At 31.0% G+C, this 18,664-nt stretch overlaps 2 protein-coding genes across 2 annotated transcripts; one reads left to right on the top strand and one right to left on the bottom strand.

The window, feature by feature from the left end:
• Positions 1-3,978: 3,978 nt before the first annotated feature.
• Positions 3,979-5,930, top strand: LOC120211403 (dr1-associated corepressor-like). Its single transcript, XM_039209946.1, is given in 7 exon segments — positions 3,979-4,100; positions 4,324-4,396; positions 4,597-4,690; positions 4,778-4,894; positions 4,982-5,021; positions 5,244-5,405; positions 5,408-5,930. Coding segments are annotated over 7 exon segments (813 nt in total). The 5' UTR covers positions 3,979-4,067; the 3' UTR covers positions 5,702-5,930.
• A 4,573-nt stretch (positions 5,931-10,503) lies between these two features.
• LOC120211414 (stomatal closure-related actin-binding protein 1-like) lies at positions 10,504-17,258 on the bottom strand. Its single transcript, XM_039209954.1, has 13 exons — positions 17,116-17,258; positions 16,337-16,635; positions 15,764-15,892; positions 15,222-15,314; positions 14,412-14,552; positions 13,993-14,061; positions 13,088-13,171; positions 12,036-12,213; positions 11,827-11,946; positions 11,668-11,726; positions 11,302-11,436; positions 10,914-11,063; positions 10,504-10,806 (listed from the first exon to the last, which is right to left on the bottom strand). Exons 2-13 carry the CDS (start codon positions 16,616-16,618, stop codon positions 10,759-10,761), a joined length of 1,488 nt encoding a protein of 495 aa, XP_039065885.1. The 5' UTR covers positions 16,619-16,635; positions 17,116-17,258; the 3' UTR covers positions 10,504-10,758.
• Between the last annotated feature and the right edge of the window lie 1,406 nt (positions 17,259-18,664).

Raw genomic sequence — 18,664 nt, forward strand, 5'->3', positions numbered from 1 at the left:
TTAGCTTCAAAATCTTCCCAAATCATTCTAGCTTTCTCCCAATACTAGAGAATTTAGAGAGTTTATTGAGAGTTGTTTTCTCCTTTTATCAAGAGAGAATTATCATTGTTTTCTCCTTAGTAGATCGAGAGAAGTTGTAATTTATATTTTTCTCATAGTGAAATTCTTCTACCGTTGCCCGTGATTTTTACCCTATATTATTTAGGGGTTTTCCACGTAAATTTTATGTCTTTTTTATCTTCATTTTATTTTCTCAAATTATCAGTTACGGTTTTGCTTTATCCGATAGACGTTTTCTACAACAAACTATTGATGCAAGTTATCACTATGAAAATAGTTTAAAGGGAGGGAATGTAGGAAACAGTAGTCAAATACATTACGAACCTTTTGAGGATATGAAAAGAAGGCCGCTCTTGAAAACCTGTGAAACTGTCACATATCAAAAGCCAAAAACGAGCACCAAATGCCTAGGATAAAACTAATCATACCCTTGCAAAAAAGAACTTTTAATCAATTCAAGGGAGCAAATATGGCTTCACCACCAAAACCCAAAATTTTATTGTTGTACTACCGGTTGATGTCATGCAAACCGATCAATTAGAGACTAAAGCAACGCTTGTTTGCAATCACTAGCCACTGATTGAATTGTTTATACGATGATTATTGCTACCGTACTATGTTGTTTTTCCTTGAGAATTATGAACTACCTTGAAGTTGTGATAACACATGGATTACCAGCTGATATTAACATGTGACAGTGGAAAGCAAAACAATTCAACGCCATACCAAGCAGCCGGAAAATATGTTAGATTGTGGACCATAAGTTGAGGTATTCACATCCATCGAGAACTAAAATCTCTACGACAAGGTTGAATGAAGTGTAAAATTCATAGATTTCAAAAGAAAATGTTGGAAGAGTTTCTGATCCTTCACATTTTTCTATTCCTTATTTTATGTATCCATCCGTCTTGATTTCATTTTATTTTACACATTGCTTTTTAACTGACCAAATTATATACTCGATATCACGAGAACTTTCTCTTTCTAACATAATTAGAAGCTGATTTTGCAGAATTCCTCCGAATCCAATTAAGGAGATGGGAATGGGCTCATGCATGCTGATATAGTTTTTCGTAAGGATAAGAAATTATTAACCTGAAGAAAAAGTTATATATTGAAACAAGAAGAGCACAAACTTTACTTAAAAAATTATTTTAGCTATTTGCATATAGAAAATTCAAAATTAAAATGCATAGTAAAATTTTCAATACTTCCAATGACTACCCGTATGAACAGAACAACATTATTGATCTATTATATTTCAGGTTTTCGAAAATTTTGCTACATTGATTTCTTAGACGGTTTCTCTCTCTCAAATTGAATGATAATAATAATATTACACAAACCAAGTTGGCCTTAAAAATCTCAAAATAATTTAACTTCTACCAAAAATGGTAATGTAAGGTCTTATCAAACGTTCAATATCCGTATCATCTTACAATCAATCCAAGAAATGCCCAAAACAGAAGATCCCTAAAACTTTCTTTTTATTCACGTTCCATTTTCTCAGAAACCAAACAGAAAATAAATTAAAAATAAAAGAAAAGGGATTAAAAAAAAATTTTGCCGTGTTGGAGGCTCCGTTTCTAGGCCGCTCAAATGCCGCTAACGAAGCCGACGTTTCCGCAGATTAACATTGAAATATGCAATCAAGGGGGGCAAAAACAGCTGCCTCAGCATTTCAACTTCTCAGCGAATCACTCGTTGTTCGACATTGAGTCAACGCAACCGATCGACAAGTTAACTCCAATCGAGGCAAGATCTAAAAACTTGGAGCAAATAATAATCAAACCTTTAAGCTTAGGGTTTTTCCTTCGTCTATCAAAGATAAATGGAGACAGTAAAGAACAATGAATCACCAACCAGAAGAACTACCACGCTCCATAAATATAAAATTATTATTCCCCTAAATAATACCTTACCTCTCATCTCTTTTAATTTTTTAAAATAATAAAATAATAATTTATATACGATACAACATAATATAATGTTATTTATTTTGGATTAGATGAAAGCAACAGTGCTTGTCGTAGTAATTTGGAAAATCTGATAGAGAGCGAGAGAGGGAGGGTTTGCTTTTCACATACATCACTGGTTTTGGAGAGAGAAAATAGTGGAGAAATATCTACGTTTATCTACACTCGGCTTTACACCAAACCCAAGTATTCTGTCGTAGTGTAATTCCGATATATAATAGATATTTAGTATTATTTAAATATATCGACTATAAAGTATGGTCAGTTCAATTAGATGTTAATTTAAAATAAAAATTAAAATATTGTTTTTAAATTAATTAATATTATTATTATATTCTTTTTTCATACAATTTTATAATAAAATAACTAAAACTTATACAACTAAATAGCAAATGTAAATTTGATGAGACTTTTATAACCACTTTATTAGAATAAAGTACACAAATTGTCATCCAATTGTAGAGTTGTTTTATTGAATATATTAATTAAAAGTTATAAAATGATTCATCGATTATAGGGTATTATTTTGTTGAATTTCTCAACTATTAAAAATTAAAAAAATAGTCACTCAACTATTTATATATTCTAAACTCGTATTTTTTCGTTAAACTTTGTACAGTCATCTGAGCAAGGCATAAACCTATTAATTGAGGTGTGATAAATATGATCACATAATTGTTTGATTTATATTTTGTGAATCAATTATGTTTATATTATGGCATTAAACTAGTGTTTGAAATATTATGTCGTTTAGCTCGTGCTTAACAACAACAACAATATCAATAAATATCATTAAAAATATGATTTTGTCATATTTTAGTCAGCATGTTAACTTTCAGCTCAAACGAACATTAATTTTTTAACAGAAAATGACGCGTCTGGAATATATGAATAGTTGGATGATCATTTTCAAACTTTTCTTTGTTGGGGACTCAACAAAACATCGTCTTATAGTTGGGAGACTATTTTATAACTTTTAAAATTAATAAACTCAACAAAACAATGTCTTATATCGGAAGATCATTTGTATATTTACCTTCTTATTATTATATCAACATTTTTAATAAATTATTTGTATATGAAATATTCATGTCACTTGTATTGTAAATATGTTATTATTTGTGATTATAATATAGTAACGTTTAACATCTAAAATTTATAAAAACATAGAAAGTATTTTTAAAATATAATTAACAAGTTAAATAATTTAATTTGATTGTTCATATTTTATTTTAATAGTAAGAAATCAAAAACAAAATATATAAAAAACAAATGATTAAAACAAAAACAAAATTATATAGCAATAGACACGAAATACTATTAATTGATATTGATGGAGACAAGTCAATAAGATTAATATAACCATAAACTGAAGTGATATGGTAGTTAGGAATGGGTAAAATATGATAAGTTTATTTTAAATTTGATTTTGATGAGATTAATTTTTTATTTAAGTTTAAAGAGATAAAACATGTTTAATGTTTTTTTTTAAAAAAAATCAGAGTTAGAAGGGATCTACTTCTTACAAAAAATATCATTATATACAATTTAAGTTTTTTGGATAAATTATATAAAATTTAATTTAAATTTATCTTTTTTCATTTTTTATCATATCTTATTCTGTACTTTTTTTCTATTTTTTGTTTTGTTTATTTTATGGATAATTTATGATCAAATATCAAATTAGATTTTATTTTTAATTAATTTAATTTAAAGTAAATACGAGATAATACCTATTCAAATTAAACTTTAAAATTAAGTTAAAGTAATTAATTAGAATAACAAAATATTTATATTTTAAATTACATATTAAAACGAAGTTCAGATACTAAAGTATATATTAAGTTAAAGTAATTAATTAGAATAACAAATTAGATTTTTTTTCCTAGTTTTACTTGGATAATAAAAGACGAGTTCTCGAAATTTTGAACTTCAATCGAAATTTTTGCCGGTTTATTTTTTTGGCTCTAACTCTCCCTCTCTCTCGTTCTGTTTCTCTCTAGGGTTTTGCACTCCAACGTTTAACAAAACATGAAGAGGAAGCTCGATACTCGTTTCCCAGCTGTAAGTTTTTTTTTTCTTTACTGTTTTCTCTTCAGAAAATTTTTTAATAGCATGCTTCCTGTAACAAGTTCAAAGGGGTTTTCTGTTATTCTTCTTGCCCTTATTTTCTATCAATTATTACACTTATTTTACAAGCCATTTCTCGGAGCATTATATTATTTTTACAGGTTTCTTATGAGATTCGTTCATCTAATTTCAGTTTATGTTTATTTATTTTTCATAGGCTCGTATAAAGAAGATTATGCAGGCTGATGAAGATGTTGGAAAAATTGCCATGGCTGTTCCTCTGCTTGTTTGTAAGTACTTTTGAATTTTTTTTCCTCGTAAATTTATTCATTGTGTAAATATACATATGTTGGCGAATTTTTTTATGTTTTGTTCATAATAGGAACTTCCCCTTGGTTTGAACTTGAATTTTCAGTTTCGACTCTTAGGTCTGTTTTGGGTGAAGTCTTTCGTGGAATTTCTTATAATTTTGATTAATTAATGTTTGCAGCTAAAGCATTGGAATTATTTCTACAAGATTTATGTGATCGAACATATGAAATTACTTTGATGAAGGGTGCTAAGACTATGAATTCTTCGCATCTGTAAGCAAAATTTTGTCCTTGATCCTTTTTTGTTGAGTGAAGGTCTTTTACTTGACATTAGGTTAACTGCTGGTTTTTATATTGCAGGAAGCAGTGTGTACAGGGTTTTAATGTTTTTGATTTTCTCAGAGAAATCGTTGGTAAGGTGCCGGACCTAGGTGGTTTGGATGCTGCTGGCGAGGAGTGTCATGTTCCGAAAAAAAGGTTTGGAAGGTTCTATACTTATAGCTGAATGTACAAAGCAAGCCGGTCATCCATAATGTTGTTAAAACATCTGTATTTTTATTCCAGGAAAGTAGATGATGATGATGAGTCAAAGAAGAGCATAATGGTATGTCAATTCATTCTTTGATACTTGGCATGGATATGTCCCTTTATACTCTCCAACGTGAAAACAGTTTGGGTTTAATTGTAAAAAAATGTTGTTATAATAAGAATGCACTTGCAAGCTAGAAAATCTATTTTGCTGCTTTTGGTGACCATTCATGATACGAGTTGCATTTACAACCTGAAAATTGTGTTCACCACAACTTTTTCTTTTTCTTCTTTGTAGCATGAGACTTTCCATGTTACTAGCTGTGGCAGAGGACGGGGTAGGGGCAGAGGAAGAGGAAGAGGGAATCGAACAGCAGGGAGAGAGACTGCTGCACATCGTGGAAAGTTTGAAGACGATCCAGACATTTCTTGTTTTGAAGAAGAGCATACTTTAAGCTTGACAGGCAGAGGCCTGCTGATGTGGTGGGGTCTGATGAGTTGAAGAAACACAATCCAGCAAGCAAGAACATTGAAGCTCCGGTTCTAAACATTGACCTCAATGCAGACTTAGACGAGAATGGAGACTCTATCATATCTGTTGCTTCTGCTAGTCCGAGAGCAGATAGCAGACCTGAAAATAAAGACGAATACCCTGGTTGGTCACTTTCTGAAATCGAGAAGATGGCCATCAATCCTGTTCTAATTGCTAATTCGAACAGGGAAATAGATGATGAAGACTACGATGAAGAAGGATAAGCGACTGAATTTCTCCTTAAACGTTTTGTATTATCTGGTACATGTGCAGTTCTACATTAGATGTTAAAGGAAAAAAGTGGTAGGAAGCTTAGAAAGAGAAGGAAACATTGAAAGGTACATTCTAGATTAGTCTGATACTTTATCATTTATTTTTCATGTCTCTAGGAATTTGTGAAATAGTTTTAACACCATATGAAACTGACGGTAGTTTCCAATTCTTTGAGTTCTCCGATGTCCAAGGATATTGGCGATATCATTTGATGTGTTAAATTAGTCTTATTTAAGTTGGAAAAGTAGGTTTCAAGCTATAAAATGGATCTTTTGTTGATGCAATTGAGGTTTCTATAAATAGCATTCAAGAATCAGGAACAAGCCGCTCCTTCTGTTAGTTTCTCTTTCAAGCTAAAATAAGGCAGCCCTTTAGACCATCTTTAGTATCGTTAGAGTAGAGAAAATCTCTACTTTAGAGATGAATTTCAACTCCAGCTTATCTCCACTTTCAACGCTAGAGTAGAGAAAAGTTGCAGTGATACTCTACATCTGGAGTTGCACTGTAGTTGTGCTACATATTATTTTTTTGTTATTTTTTTTACTTTCTTTTGTTATTTTATTTTTCTTTTTCTTGTTACATTATTTTCTCTTATTCTATCTTTTATGTTTTTTATTGTAATTTCTATATAATAAAATAAAAATTAAACATAATATAATAAATTCAAGTAGATTAAATTACAAGATAGATAAAAATATATTGAAATTAGATAATTAAACATTCTAGTAGTTAAATATTGTGAATAAAGTAGAGTTTGTGGTAATGTAGAAATAGTGTTGGATATGAATTATTGTTTCATCTTTAGAGTAGAGATAGAGATGATGTAGAGTAGAGATAAGGATTGGAGATGGCCTTAGGGTTTTATGTTGTAATAAGATGTCTATTGTTTCGTTGGTTCCTTCCCCTCCATATCACCGAAATGGTGGTCGATTTGGTCAATTACTTCAATTTGATGAAAATATAGATTTTTTCCTAAAATTCATTTCCTTTTAATGGAAAATTAATTTTTATGCACAAATATTTTATTTCTGAACTTAAAAGAGAATGAATCTTTAATTCGAGCTCAAATTTTAATTATAATTATTCAATTTGATAAATTCTCAGTTTATAATCGCAAAAAGGAATTGAAAAGTGGACAAAATTCAAAACCAATGTGTTAATGGCCATTGACTTGATGAAAACGTTGGGATTTTGAGTTTAGTCACGTGTTATAATGATTTGATTTTAATTGTAGTGATTACTTTTTTAATTATTATACTTTCATAAAATATAAAACATTTAAATAAGTTGAGCAAAATCAGTTTGATTCATATAATGTCTAATCATCAACTAATGATTTTAAGCTTTCATTTCATTTTTTAAATAGCTTTCATTTAATTTTAATTGTAAAAAATATAAACATTTTAATATAAAATTATTCTTTAAGGTTAATATTTGATTAATAGTAAATAATTTGAGTTCACATTAAAATAAATTTAGATAAGAAAAAAAAAGCGACGGTTCCCTGCACTTAAAATGTTTATATTTTTTACAAATAAAATTAAAAATGATTAATTTCTTAAAAATGAATTTTAAAAATATAGAGGCAAGTAATTGGTTTGGCACTTGAGAAATGAATAGAGGGATTTGTATTATGGTAATGTGGATGTTAACTATCATTATATGCGAATGAGGTTAATAAAGTTGAGTCCGGATTTCAGGGTTGAGTCACTCTCATGCCAAGTCAAATTTTGCAACTCTTTCCTGGACTTAGCGATATACCACCAAAAATGTGCAAAGATGTAACCTAGTATATATATTTACATTTTACACCCATATCTTATAATAATAATAATAATAAAAAGGCCCACAAGAGTTATGGTGCCCTGCACAGGCTGATTTCCATGGCAGCCACATGTCTAGAAAAATATTACCACTAAAACCACTCACTTTTTTGAAAAACTTAAAAAAATTATCCATTTGTATTATTAATAAATTCCAAAGTTATTTGGGTGATTGAGGGAACGTGTCACTTTATTGCTAGCTGATAATTCTAATTAGTACATATCATCGTCTCTTTTTCTTGTCTAATCACCCGAGTAGTGTGTACCTTGACTCACCTGCTAAATTATAATAGACACACACTTATCCTATAACAAACTAATATCAACACTTCAGCCCATGCAGATCAAAATCACTAATTTCAGACATGAAACCTAAGAACTCATCCATATGATCACCATCAACAAACACAATACATACATGGAACTATGGAAGAGTTTTGGGAGTCCGTGCGGATGCAAGTGGACTTTAGTGTGAATATATGCCCTTTCTAAAATTCGAATTTTTTTTATATTAATTGTTTATTTTATTGATGATGTCTATCTGAAATTCTATTTGTACTTATCTCGTTATAAAAATTCATAATATTAATATATATATACCTACTTTCAAAAGTATTTATGGATCGTTACTGATGGGAGTGTTTATTATAATCCTGCATGACTCCCCTCATGCCATGTAAGAAGGCATCCAACTGTATTTGACGAGCTTCTTAGATGGCATGAGGGGAGCCAGGCAGGCCAAACAATCCCGTAAAATACAATCTTGTTACTTAAATCAAAGCTAACAAGACATACTTACAGTACTGCAAGGAAAAGGAAGTTTACAGACAGCTTTCTGATGTTGTTCGTCTCTTGTATTTCCTTGGAAGCTGAGAGTAAAGGAAGGAAGGAGAATTTAAAGAAGGAAAGGAAGCAAAGGCAACAAACACCCAGTTTCCTTTTATTTGGTATTGGTCATTACAAAGACCCTATTCGACTATTTGTAACAAACAATTAACTCCATGCATAAAAGCCACAAGGCACTAGGGTTTTACATGCAGTATATATATTTACTAATGAATGGACTATACACATATTTTACAACATAACTGTTTAAATTATAGATTTAAAAAAAATATTCTTTTTTATCATTGAGGTTACTTGATAGATTCTATTCAGACACTATATTTTATCATATATCATCCAGCATATTAACATCCAACTCAAACAATTGTTAATTTTTTAAAGAAAAAATATGAGTTTGAAACATATGAATAGTCAGATAACCATTTTGTAACTTTTAATAATTTAGAGACTCGATAGAGTAATAGTATATAGTCGAGAGACTATTTTTGTGTTTTACCCTAAAAATAACAACAGCATGATTATTTATTAATGAATTAATAACACTTTTTTCTAATTATCATACTTCGAATTTTAACCATGTGGAATAATAGGAAGTTAATTATTAACTAGATAAGCAAATATATTCTATAATCTAGTAGTAGTAGAGTAGGGGGTATGGATTAGATAGACAGAAAGGTAGGGGTGAGCAACGAAACCGAGAAAACCGAAAAATCGACACGAACCGAGTAAAACGGTTCGGTTCGGTTCGGTTTGGCTTTAAACGGTTCGGTTTTCGGTTCGGTTTAAAGGTTTCATTTTTTTGATTCGGTTCGGTTCGGGTTTTCCATATGGAACTCATTTGTTCCATATTGAACCGAATAGGCAATTTTTATAAAAAAATTATAGTTTCAAGTGATTTTTTCATCGAAAAACCGAACCGAACCGAAAAACCCGAACCGTTAAAAAACCCGAACCGAACAGAAAAAACCGGTTTCGATTTTTTCGGTTTTTTAACTATTCGGTTTCGGTTTAAATATTGAAAAACCGTTTATTTCGATTCGATTCGGTTTTTGATAAAAAACCAAACCGAACCGAATACACCCCTACAGAAAGGTGAGCAGGAGTTTTCGATTTCCGGAGAGACAGCCAAAATGAATAGATAAGACGAAGCAAAGGCAAAGTGTTGTTGCATTCTTCTTTAATGAATGAATACAACTCTTCAGTTACTGTATTTATTTCTCTACCAATATGCATATTTCATTTTAAATATCTAGCTACTTTCTTTAATTATTTACTTTGATTTTAAAAATAATTTCAAAATTGCCATATATATTTAATATAAAAAAATTAGTTCTATCAAATTTTGATTGATATATCGTTTACAATCAATCAATAAGATGATATGTAACCTTAAAAACGAACTTTTAACCTTTGCTTCGTTGATTTATACACTTGTTTTAACCTACTTGGTGTTCGAATGTTTTATTAATTTCATTACGCACAAACTTTAAAATTATCAGATACATCAAATTCATGTCCAAGTTAAGTTTGAATATTATTAAATTAGATTAAAATAAATAAATTTGAACTCAATTCTACTTGAAAACTCGCGAACTTAAAATTGTTAAATTCATTTCAATCTCAAAAATAAAAAATTGAATTTGAAATTTCTTAGACTTTGTTTGATTGAAACTCGAACTTAAGGTCAAATTTAAATCTTAAATATATGATAACCTTACATTCTATTTTTTTAAAAAAAAAACATATAAATGTTAATATTATTAATAATTTAATATAAAAATTAGAAATTTAGTATATTATTTTTTTTGAGTTGTTCATAAGCTTTTCGAATTGGCTATTAAATAACTTGTTTCAGTTCGTTAAAAACTTGAGTAAAGTCTATTCTATTTAAATATCGACCAAACTTTAACCGAATCGAACTCAAATAACTCGTAATCTATCTCGTCTTATTTACAAGCCTACATATGACTGAGAAAACAACACGCAAAAAACATTTAGAAAAAATTGTTTTTGGTCTGCACCTGTCCAAATTGAAAAACAGTGGAGCAACCATGAGATGTGAGTGCTGATGTCCTATGTAAAAGGTAAAAAGGACAACTATAAACATATGTAGATCGACATCCATCATTTCTCCAAATGGGAGTCTGAATGTGTACAAAAGGCACACAAAAAACAATGCCTTGGTGTAGATTTCCACAAGAGATTAATGGAAATGAGGGGTGGAAATTAAAATGGTGGAAAATCCAACGCAAAATCAAACCGTGCCATTACAAACTTTATGATACAATGATAAAACTCAATATGATTAAAATCTGCAAAAACATAATTCTTAAGAGATCCTATTTGGTTCCTGTAGAAGATCCACCATCTGGTCCGGCAAGCATTATCTTCCATTTTCAGAAACAAAGATAATTAATTCAAACAGTGAAAGAAAAGAGCAGACATCATAGGTTCATGCTTCATATGATAATAATAGAACTGGTTCACAACTTACATTGCAGTCGAAAGCGAATCTCCTGGCGAGCATGATGGCTGCATTTCTCTCTCTCTCTGATTCGAATGCTAATACAACCGAAAACCCTTTCTTTGCTTGCCAAAACAATGCCTGGGCAGCCGCGTTTCCACCCCCTCTAACTCCGCACAGCTAAAGCAAAAGCACAAAGTGTAAAAAGAATATCGAACCACAGTACCCATATAGGATATGAATGTCAGCAAATTTAATTTAATGTTTAGTGCGGTTCTTAGAAGTATGGTGAGATCATTATCCAGATATTTGCATGCAATGCTGTTTCTATGCAATATACACTTTTCTTCCCAACAATAACTCTTATTATACCTAAAGCATATTTCATCAATGAGAAATTTACAAAGACTTAATGTACCTGCATTGAGCTGGAATAATATTCTTTGGCGATTGTAGTCTTTCCTTTACATAGCTTCATCCTCATCTTACCAACATGTAGTACATGAATAGATTCAGATGGATGATCCGCACCATTCATTTGGGTAACAACTACCTATAAAATAATAACAGGGTAATGATATAATATTAGAAGCTCAAAGAAAAAGAAATTATGGGTTAAATTCTTAACGGGAATATGTCATCCATTCATTTACTGAAGAAATCAACAAATGCATATCAAACAAACAAGAACTAGAAGCAAAACCAACATAGTAGATTGTTTTTTCTCCTAATTGAAGTACCAAACCCAAATAAAGGGGGGAACTTTTTAAGTAGGATAATGTACATTGAATTCAACATCATGTTTCCTCACAAGTGCCTCCACATAGTTTCCCAAACCAGCAGCTGCTCTCACAAACAAAGGAACAAAAGTTTTTAAGTTTCAAAAAATAAACAGACATGAAATTTAAAAGTAGACACCAAAGAAAAAACAAGCATAGAAAACCTGGATCAATGGGACCGGTAGTTGTCAATACGAGTAGATGGCCATCATAAGTAATCTCAACCTGCAGGCTTCGACCAACATCAAAAGGCTCTGGAGCATACACTGATTTGCTAGCACCTGGATTAAACAAGGTGGATTAACAAATCAGATCCAAAAAAGAACAAGACCGCTATCATAAACATAAAAATTAAAGATCGCTATCGTTACCCAATATAACCTCCTTTTGCCACCTTCAGATGAAATACGATACCACTGAATTGAGCAGTGGGAAAGTTCGGGAGCAATATCAGAGCAAGGCTTAATTCGCAAATATGAACCTAAAGTTTCAGCACCATCTAATTCATATATATGAGATAAATTTGCCTCAACTCTCTTGCTTCTTGCTAGCTGCCAAAAGAGTAAAGCAAAGCAGATGATTTAAGAAGTTGAAGATTAAACGAGAGAATAGAAATATAGAATATCTGCACCAGTCTATCCCACACAAATGCCTACGAGAAATTATAGAAGGGTTGAATTGACAATCCTTTGGAAATAAAAATCTGTATTGAAATTACCAGTCTATCCCACACAAATGCCTACAAGAAATTACCACATAGCGCATGCAAACTAGAAAAAGAACATGAGATTAAGTATTCCCCTATTTAAGCTTATCTGTATTGAAACGGAATAAAAATCTTGTGAACTTAGCAGCTAATGTATAATTCATTTGAAAAAATAAACTAGGGACGATTTTAATTTGGATAGAAAGAATCCACATCATCATATGTATGGCAGATTGTTTATATATATATATATCATGAAACATGAAATTGTAGCCTTTCTTTGATGTTAAACTAATTTACAATCTCATTTAAGCTGTAGATCTGAATTTAATCTTACCTTACATTTCTTATGAAGACAGGAATGACATTTAAATTGGTTCAAACATTCGACATGCATCAGAACCCCAAACATACGAGGCCCTCTATATGCTAAAACGTGAGAATTACAGATCAATGTATTATCCCATAGAGGCATAGACTTTACTAACCTTTCAGTTTCGACCAACGTTCCTACAACAAACCACATAACAATATGCTAAAAGGAATGAAGAGTGAAAAGAAATGAATGACTATTTGTGGCTCAATTTATGTACCATAAAAAGTCTTAAGAAGAAACAAGAACAGACTAAAAATGTATGAATACCCATTCAGCTATAGCAACTATAATGGCTGAGAAACTGATTATCAGAATCTACATACAAAAAGGTAAAAAGGCAAACCTCTTTTTGAAGAAGTAATGAATGCTTAGACTTCTCCGCAAGTTGAATCCTTAATGCACGAAGCTCATGCTCCATATCCATAACCTGCAAATTGCTATTAGTTTAACTCATCCACCATTTCAACTAAAATGAATTTAAACAAGATATTGCGTCAGTGTTGATAATTTGATATGTCATGCTGCAAAACATTCATATAAGAGGATGCCTCTACAAATATTAATACAATATTAGCATTTTGTGCATGCATTAAGCAAGCCCATCAGTAGCTTCATTCATTTGTCGCCAAAGACAAGCCGTCATTATATGAGAGTTCTAGGCAACAGAGCACACAATGAACTCAAGAATGCAACATTTCAACAAAATTTCTAATCAATATAGAGCCGTTAGTCAGGGTCCAACATTCATGTCCAAGTCAAATTGCATCATTTAAAGGTATACATCGCACTGCATTTCCATTGTTTCCTCACCCTATCCGTAGCTTTATTCATTTGTGCATTTTCCTCCTTTTTTTTTTTGTAATCTTTATTTGGGAAAGGCGCAGAGTTCAGCCATGGAAATAGTAATACTTTTGCCATTTGATAATCAGATCTTTAAAAACTATACTTGCTTAATATTTTCTTCAGAAGTATGATGAAAGTACTGCAATAACAATGTTCTTCATCTTTACTTCCCATATGATTACGAGTTTTAAGGACTAAAACGTTTTGAATTTCTAAAGCAGCCACATACAACTTGAATTATGTACAAAAAAATAAACCGATTATTTCATGGGAAAAAATGATATAACACTATAGCAACATGCTATAAATCATTGAGTGGCAAACAACTTAAAACAATGTCTTTGAATACTTGTGATGTAAAGAAAGAAAGGGGAAAAAAGAAACAGTTACAGATCTGAGATAAACCTTGCTTGGTTGGTGCAGCATTTTGATCCGTCTAGCCTCTTGCACCTCCTTCATTAATTCTTCCAGGTCCTGAAATCCATGCAAAAGATCCATTCTAAGAAAAGTATAAAATAAAATATATATATATGAGAGAGAGAGAGAGAGAGAAACAATTACCATATTAAAAGAACAAAAAGTAGAAACTGGTATAATGTACGTGAGAGGCTCACAAGAAAAAGTGTTAGATTTGTACTAACTGATAGTAAAATTGAGAAACGTCTAAGTAATAGATATTTTTTACAGTTAACGCAATGTGGAAAGAGAGCAGTATCAGCAAAAATCAATATGCATTTACCAGGTAGATCTTTAACAATGGAAATTCAATCATTGAACTTTAAATATTAATAAACAGAGTATTCATAAAACAAAATAACAAAAACCTGTTTGCCTGAAGCTCGAGACATTTGTTCTTGCTCCTGAAGGGCCTCTTCCACCCTCTGAACTGCTGCTCTTGCGCTCTCAATTTCAGCTCGAGCATGTGCTCTTTCCTCATCAACAAGTTTCTTAGCATCTTCAGAAGCCTATATGGAGACAAATATACAAAAGTAGAGCAGTAAAGGAAAATTAGTGCATTCAAAGTTGAAAAAAAATTAAGAAAATATCTTATGAACCCTGGACCAGCAGAGTTCGAAGCAGCCTTTCACTCTCAAAACAGATTTCCAGAAAACAAGAAAAGCTAGGTTTGCCTATTTGTCATCTAACAGTAGATGTAATTAACTTGAACTGGAAAAAAGAAGAATCCGCGTGAAAACAGATAAAAATGAAATAAAATACATCACCACAGCCAAAAATATAGGCACTTTAATAAAAGGCATTTTTCCACTAAACTACGATAACTGACTAAAAGGGGCCATAACTATTCACTATTCAGCTAGAATTATTTATAGAGGTACATGAACATGAAACTCGGGAAAAGACTGATACAAGTCATTGTTTGGTCATGGTAATACATTTAGAAGAACAGAGTAATATATAAGCCATTAATTATCACTCATAATCTCATACCAAGAAAGAAAACACTTAGGAAGCACTGCATGTATATGATAACAAAAATGATGCATTTAAGTTCATCCCCATTTCCAGATATTTTTCGTAAATATGCATCGTAAAAAATAATAATAACTTATTACGAAATCCAAAAAAAGGGATGGCACATCATCAGGGATTTATCATAAGCTATATTATATTACCAGCTTGAGGAAATTTGCGAGTTTCTTCACTTCTGTCTTCTCTTGAAGCAACTCCCCTTCTCTTTGAGTCAGTTGAACTGCCAGAGCTTCCACCTGGGGAAGCAGACACAACTAAAGGTCATTATCGCCTCACTTGAAGTTAGTAGGCAATATACATTAAACAAGAATACAACTTGATACTTTTAGATGAACCATATAAAGGGGAAAAGACACAACACAACCAAGGATTAAAAGAGGACATATCTTATCTTCCCTTTTTTTGTCTCATCATAAAATCTTGAACCATACAATGCCAATATTGAAGCAACAAACCTAAAACTCATGACCTTAAAGCTACACGCCTACACAGTATTTTTCTCCTCAACTTTCACCCTAAACACTATTTCCTCTGAGTCAAGACTAATAGCAAAGTTTTATCACAGAAAAACATAGCAATGCAACTTAAATACTGGCAATTAACTTTCAAATGTATGGTAATTGATAAATACATCTGGCATATCTCCAATATATTCAATGGTAGAAATGAAGTCTAGAACACTAACCATGGTAATAGCTTCCTCTACATCATCCTTGTTTCTTCCAGCTACACGTCCTTTCAAAGAGTCCAGGGCATCTCTAAGCTTCTTCAAAAGGACATGTTTCTCCAATGAAGCTGCCTCTCTGAGTCTTGCCTGAATCCATTGAATGACTAGCTTATAAATTTGTGCAAATGACAATAACCATAGTGGTTAGGATACTAATAAAAGTCCCAATGCTTCTCAACTTCTAATGAAATCAACTGGCAATGACAGAAGAATCACTCAAACGAATAGACTACTCAGGGAGCATACCAATTTCTTCAATCCAGTGACATTTCTACGTGAATAAAAATGATGAAGAACCCTTAAAACAAAATTTATTATTGTACTGATCTTAATGCCAGCCAAAAAAAAACAGAGATAACCTTTTGTTTATAAATTAAAAGACAAACCAACAACCTATCTTCAATTCCTATAATTTTTTCATAATGCTAAAATAAGTCTAATTAATGTTATACAATTTTTTTTTAAAAAATTATCAGTCTATCTAAAATAATCCTGCAGTGCATATATAAATTAACTTAGAATGAAGTTAACCTCATCAGACAACTTAGCGGCAGCAGCTAACCCCTTTTCGAATTTACTAGCAAGGTCACGAACAGAGTGGCGTTTCTGCTGCTCCAATAACAAGGCGGTCTCACGTGCAATGACCTCCTTCATGGTCAAAACTTTTGGGTCTTCTTTGGCATCCAAAATCAGATTATTTGCCCCAATTTTGTAATTGGGAAAACGACTCGAACCAAATATCACATCAGCTGACACAGCTGAAACTGCTTCCTTCTGCATAGTATTGCTGAACTCATGACTTACCCTCGTCATTGTTCCAAAATTAAACTCTGTTAAATCACCCCAAAAAAAGTTTTAATTTTTGGGTTCTGTTGTAGGATTTAAAACTACTGGAAAAGAGTTGAGAATGTAAACATCGTTATCGAAAACAGCTTAAACCAGAATGAGGGTCAGTGTCAACCAACTTAATTACTTCGATTACGTTGTTTAATAGTCTAATTAGTTATCAAACATTAAACAGCAACCAAAATTAATCAGATAATTTGAAGTTTAGCAGAAATGGAACAAAATAATTGTTCAATCATGCCAAAACACTAACCAGAGAGAGAGAGTAATTTATAAAACAAAAAAACAAACAAACAAACAAAAACTCTAAACTCATAACCAAAACAATAACCACTTTAAAACAAGTGCAAAGAAGAGAGAAAATTAAAAGAGAGAGAGTATACGGTTATCTGAATTCTGAATCCATAATTGAAGACAAGTTTTTTTTTTCTAAAAAAAAGGGGGGGGGACGAATTGGAACTTACGGATGAAGAAAAATGTAGAAATTTAGTAGCGGAATTAGATTGCTGGATCAGCTGAGATGAAATGGAAGAGAAGTTTGAGGATTATGTTAGAAAACTCAACAATATGAATAGTTGACTAAGAAAAGAGAGAAACCGAATATGCAATGAAGTTTTCGTTTTTAAATTTTTGGGTGGTTGTTCTACTTTTTTGTAAAGGGGAGTGAGAATAAAAAAGTGAAAATGCCGACCGCCTTTTACCCTTTGAATTTTACCGCTTTGCTTGGTTTTTTGATTTCGTCAAGGCAAACAAATATGGTAAGAAATACGACAGTATCTAATGTCTGGCTGTTCACTGACTTTTTAACTTTACAGCTGCTTCGATTAGTTTTATAAACCACAGGAAGTTGTAAGGTAAGAAAGAGAAAATGAGTGACAGGGAAATAGTTAGGAAGAGAAAATGAAAGAAAATGCGTGAAAGGGAAATGGACAGTGAAAGAAATGAGCAGATGAACCGAAATTTTATTCAATTTTACTCTCTTTCTTTCTTTCCATTTTATTTCCTTCCTTCCCATTCTCAACTATTTCCTCTCTTTATTTTCCTTATTTCTTTATGTTTTTCTCCCTAATTATTACATAAAATATTTATTCTAAACACAATACAATTATAAAATAAATGAATGTTTCTATACTTTTATAGCATGGACATTAACATAAATAGTAATATTCGACGTCATGAGTTTTTTTAAATATATTAAAAATAATATGATATGATAAATATGATTATAATAAGAGATTCATAATTAGTCGATTAATCAAATATATTTATATTAATTTCTCTTTACTTAATAAAAAATATAATCATAATAATATTATAAAAAAAAGTGTAAAATATGTTTTCATTATAAACAAAAACGCATTAAAAAAATAAATCTTAACCCTGATAAACAATGATTCAGTTTCTTAATAAACTAAATTTAAGTTTAAAATTTACTCATTATAATGAATTATACGAACTATGTATAAAATAAGGAATGGCATGAAAACAATATTCAGTTATGCAGACGTGTCAAATTTTACCTATAATAAATTTGCAATGTTTGAAATTCTATAACCAAATTTAATATAAAAAAATCCTCTAATAAAACGAGCACAAATAATTTTTTTATCTTGAATTAAATTCAAAATTTTAAAAACAATGATAAATTATTAAATTTAAATCAAAGTTGAAAACATAAAACTTTTAACTAAATTCAACGTTTTAGTATATAAACGTAAACGTGTGGGTCAGCTGAGATTTACATAATGTGTGCTGTATCGGGTGGCTTTAGTACTTAAAAGGAACATATTAAAAATGCTTGGCCGGAGGAGATGTTTGAGAATGACTGCCTGCCTACATAATCCAAATTGACGATGGCCATCCCCAATTTATTAAATAATATAAATAAAATAAAATTACACATATTTTCTAAAATTTTATTTTAAAAATATAATATATTTTCCTTTTTTCGAGACAATTTTTGTTATTAGTATATAAATAAATTCCAGTGTATAAAATAAAATTATTGCATAT

The sequence above is a fragment of the Hibiscus syriacus genome, unplaced genomic scaffold (assembly GCF_006381635.1).
Source record: "Hibiscus syriacus cultivar Baekdansim isolate YM2019G1 unplaced genomic scaffold, ASM638163v2 tig00000715_pilon, whole genome shotgun sequence".
Classification (NCBI taxonomy): domain Eukaryota; kingdom Viridiplantae; phylum Streptophyta; class Magnoliopsida; order Malvales; family Malvaceae; genus Hibiscus; species Hibiscus syriacus.

Bases quoted from the DNA above. Each gene is read 5' to 3' on its own strand.
- LOC120211414 (XM_039209954.1), bottom strand. From the start codon at position 16,618: ATGACGAGGGTAAGTCATGAGTTCAGCAATACTATGCAGAAGGAAGCA. The intron at 15,893-16,336 runs GTTAACTTCATT...CAATGGATTCAG, and splicing joins CCGCTAAGTTGTCTGATGAG to GCAAGACTCAGAGAGGCAGC. The intron at 11,727-11,826 runs GTTTTCTATGCT...TTGTGAGAGCAG, and splicing joins TACCGGTCCCATTGATCCAG to CTGCTGGTTTGGGAAACTAT.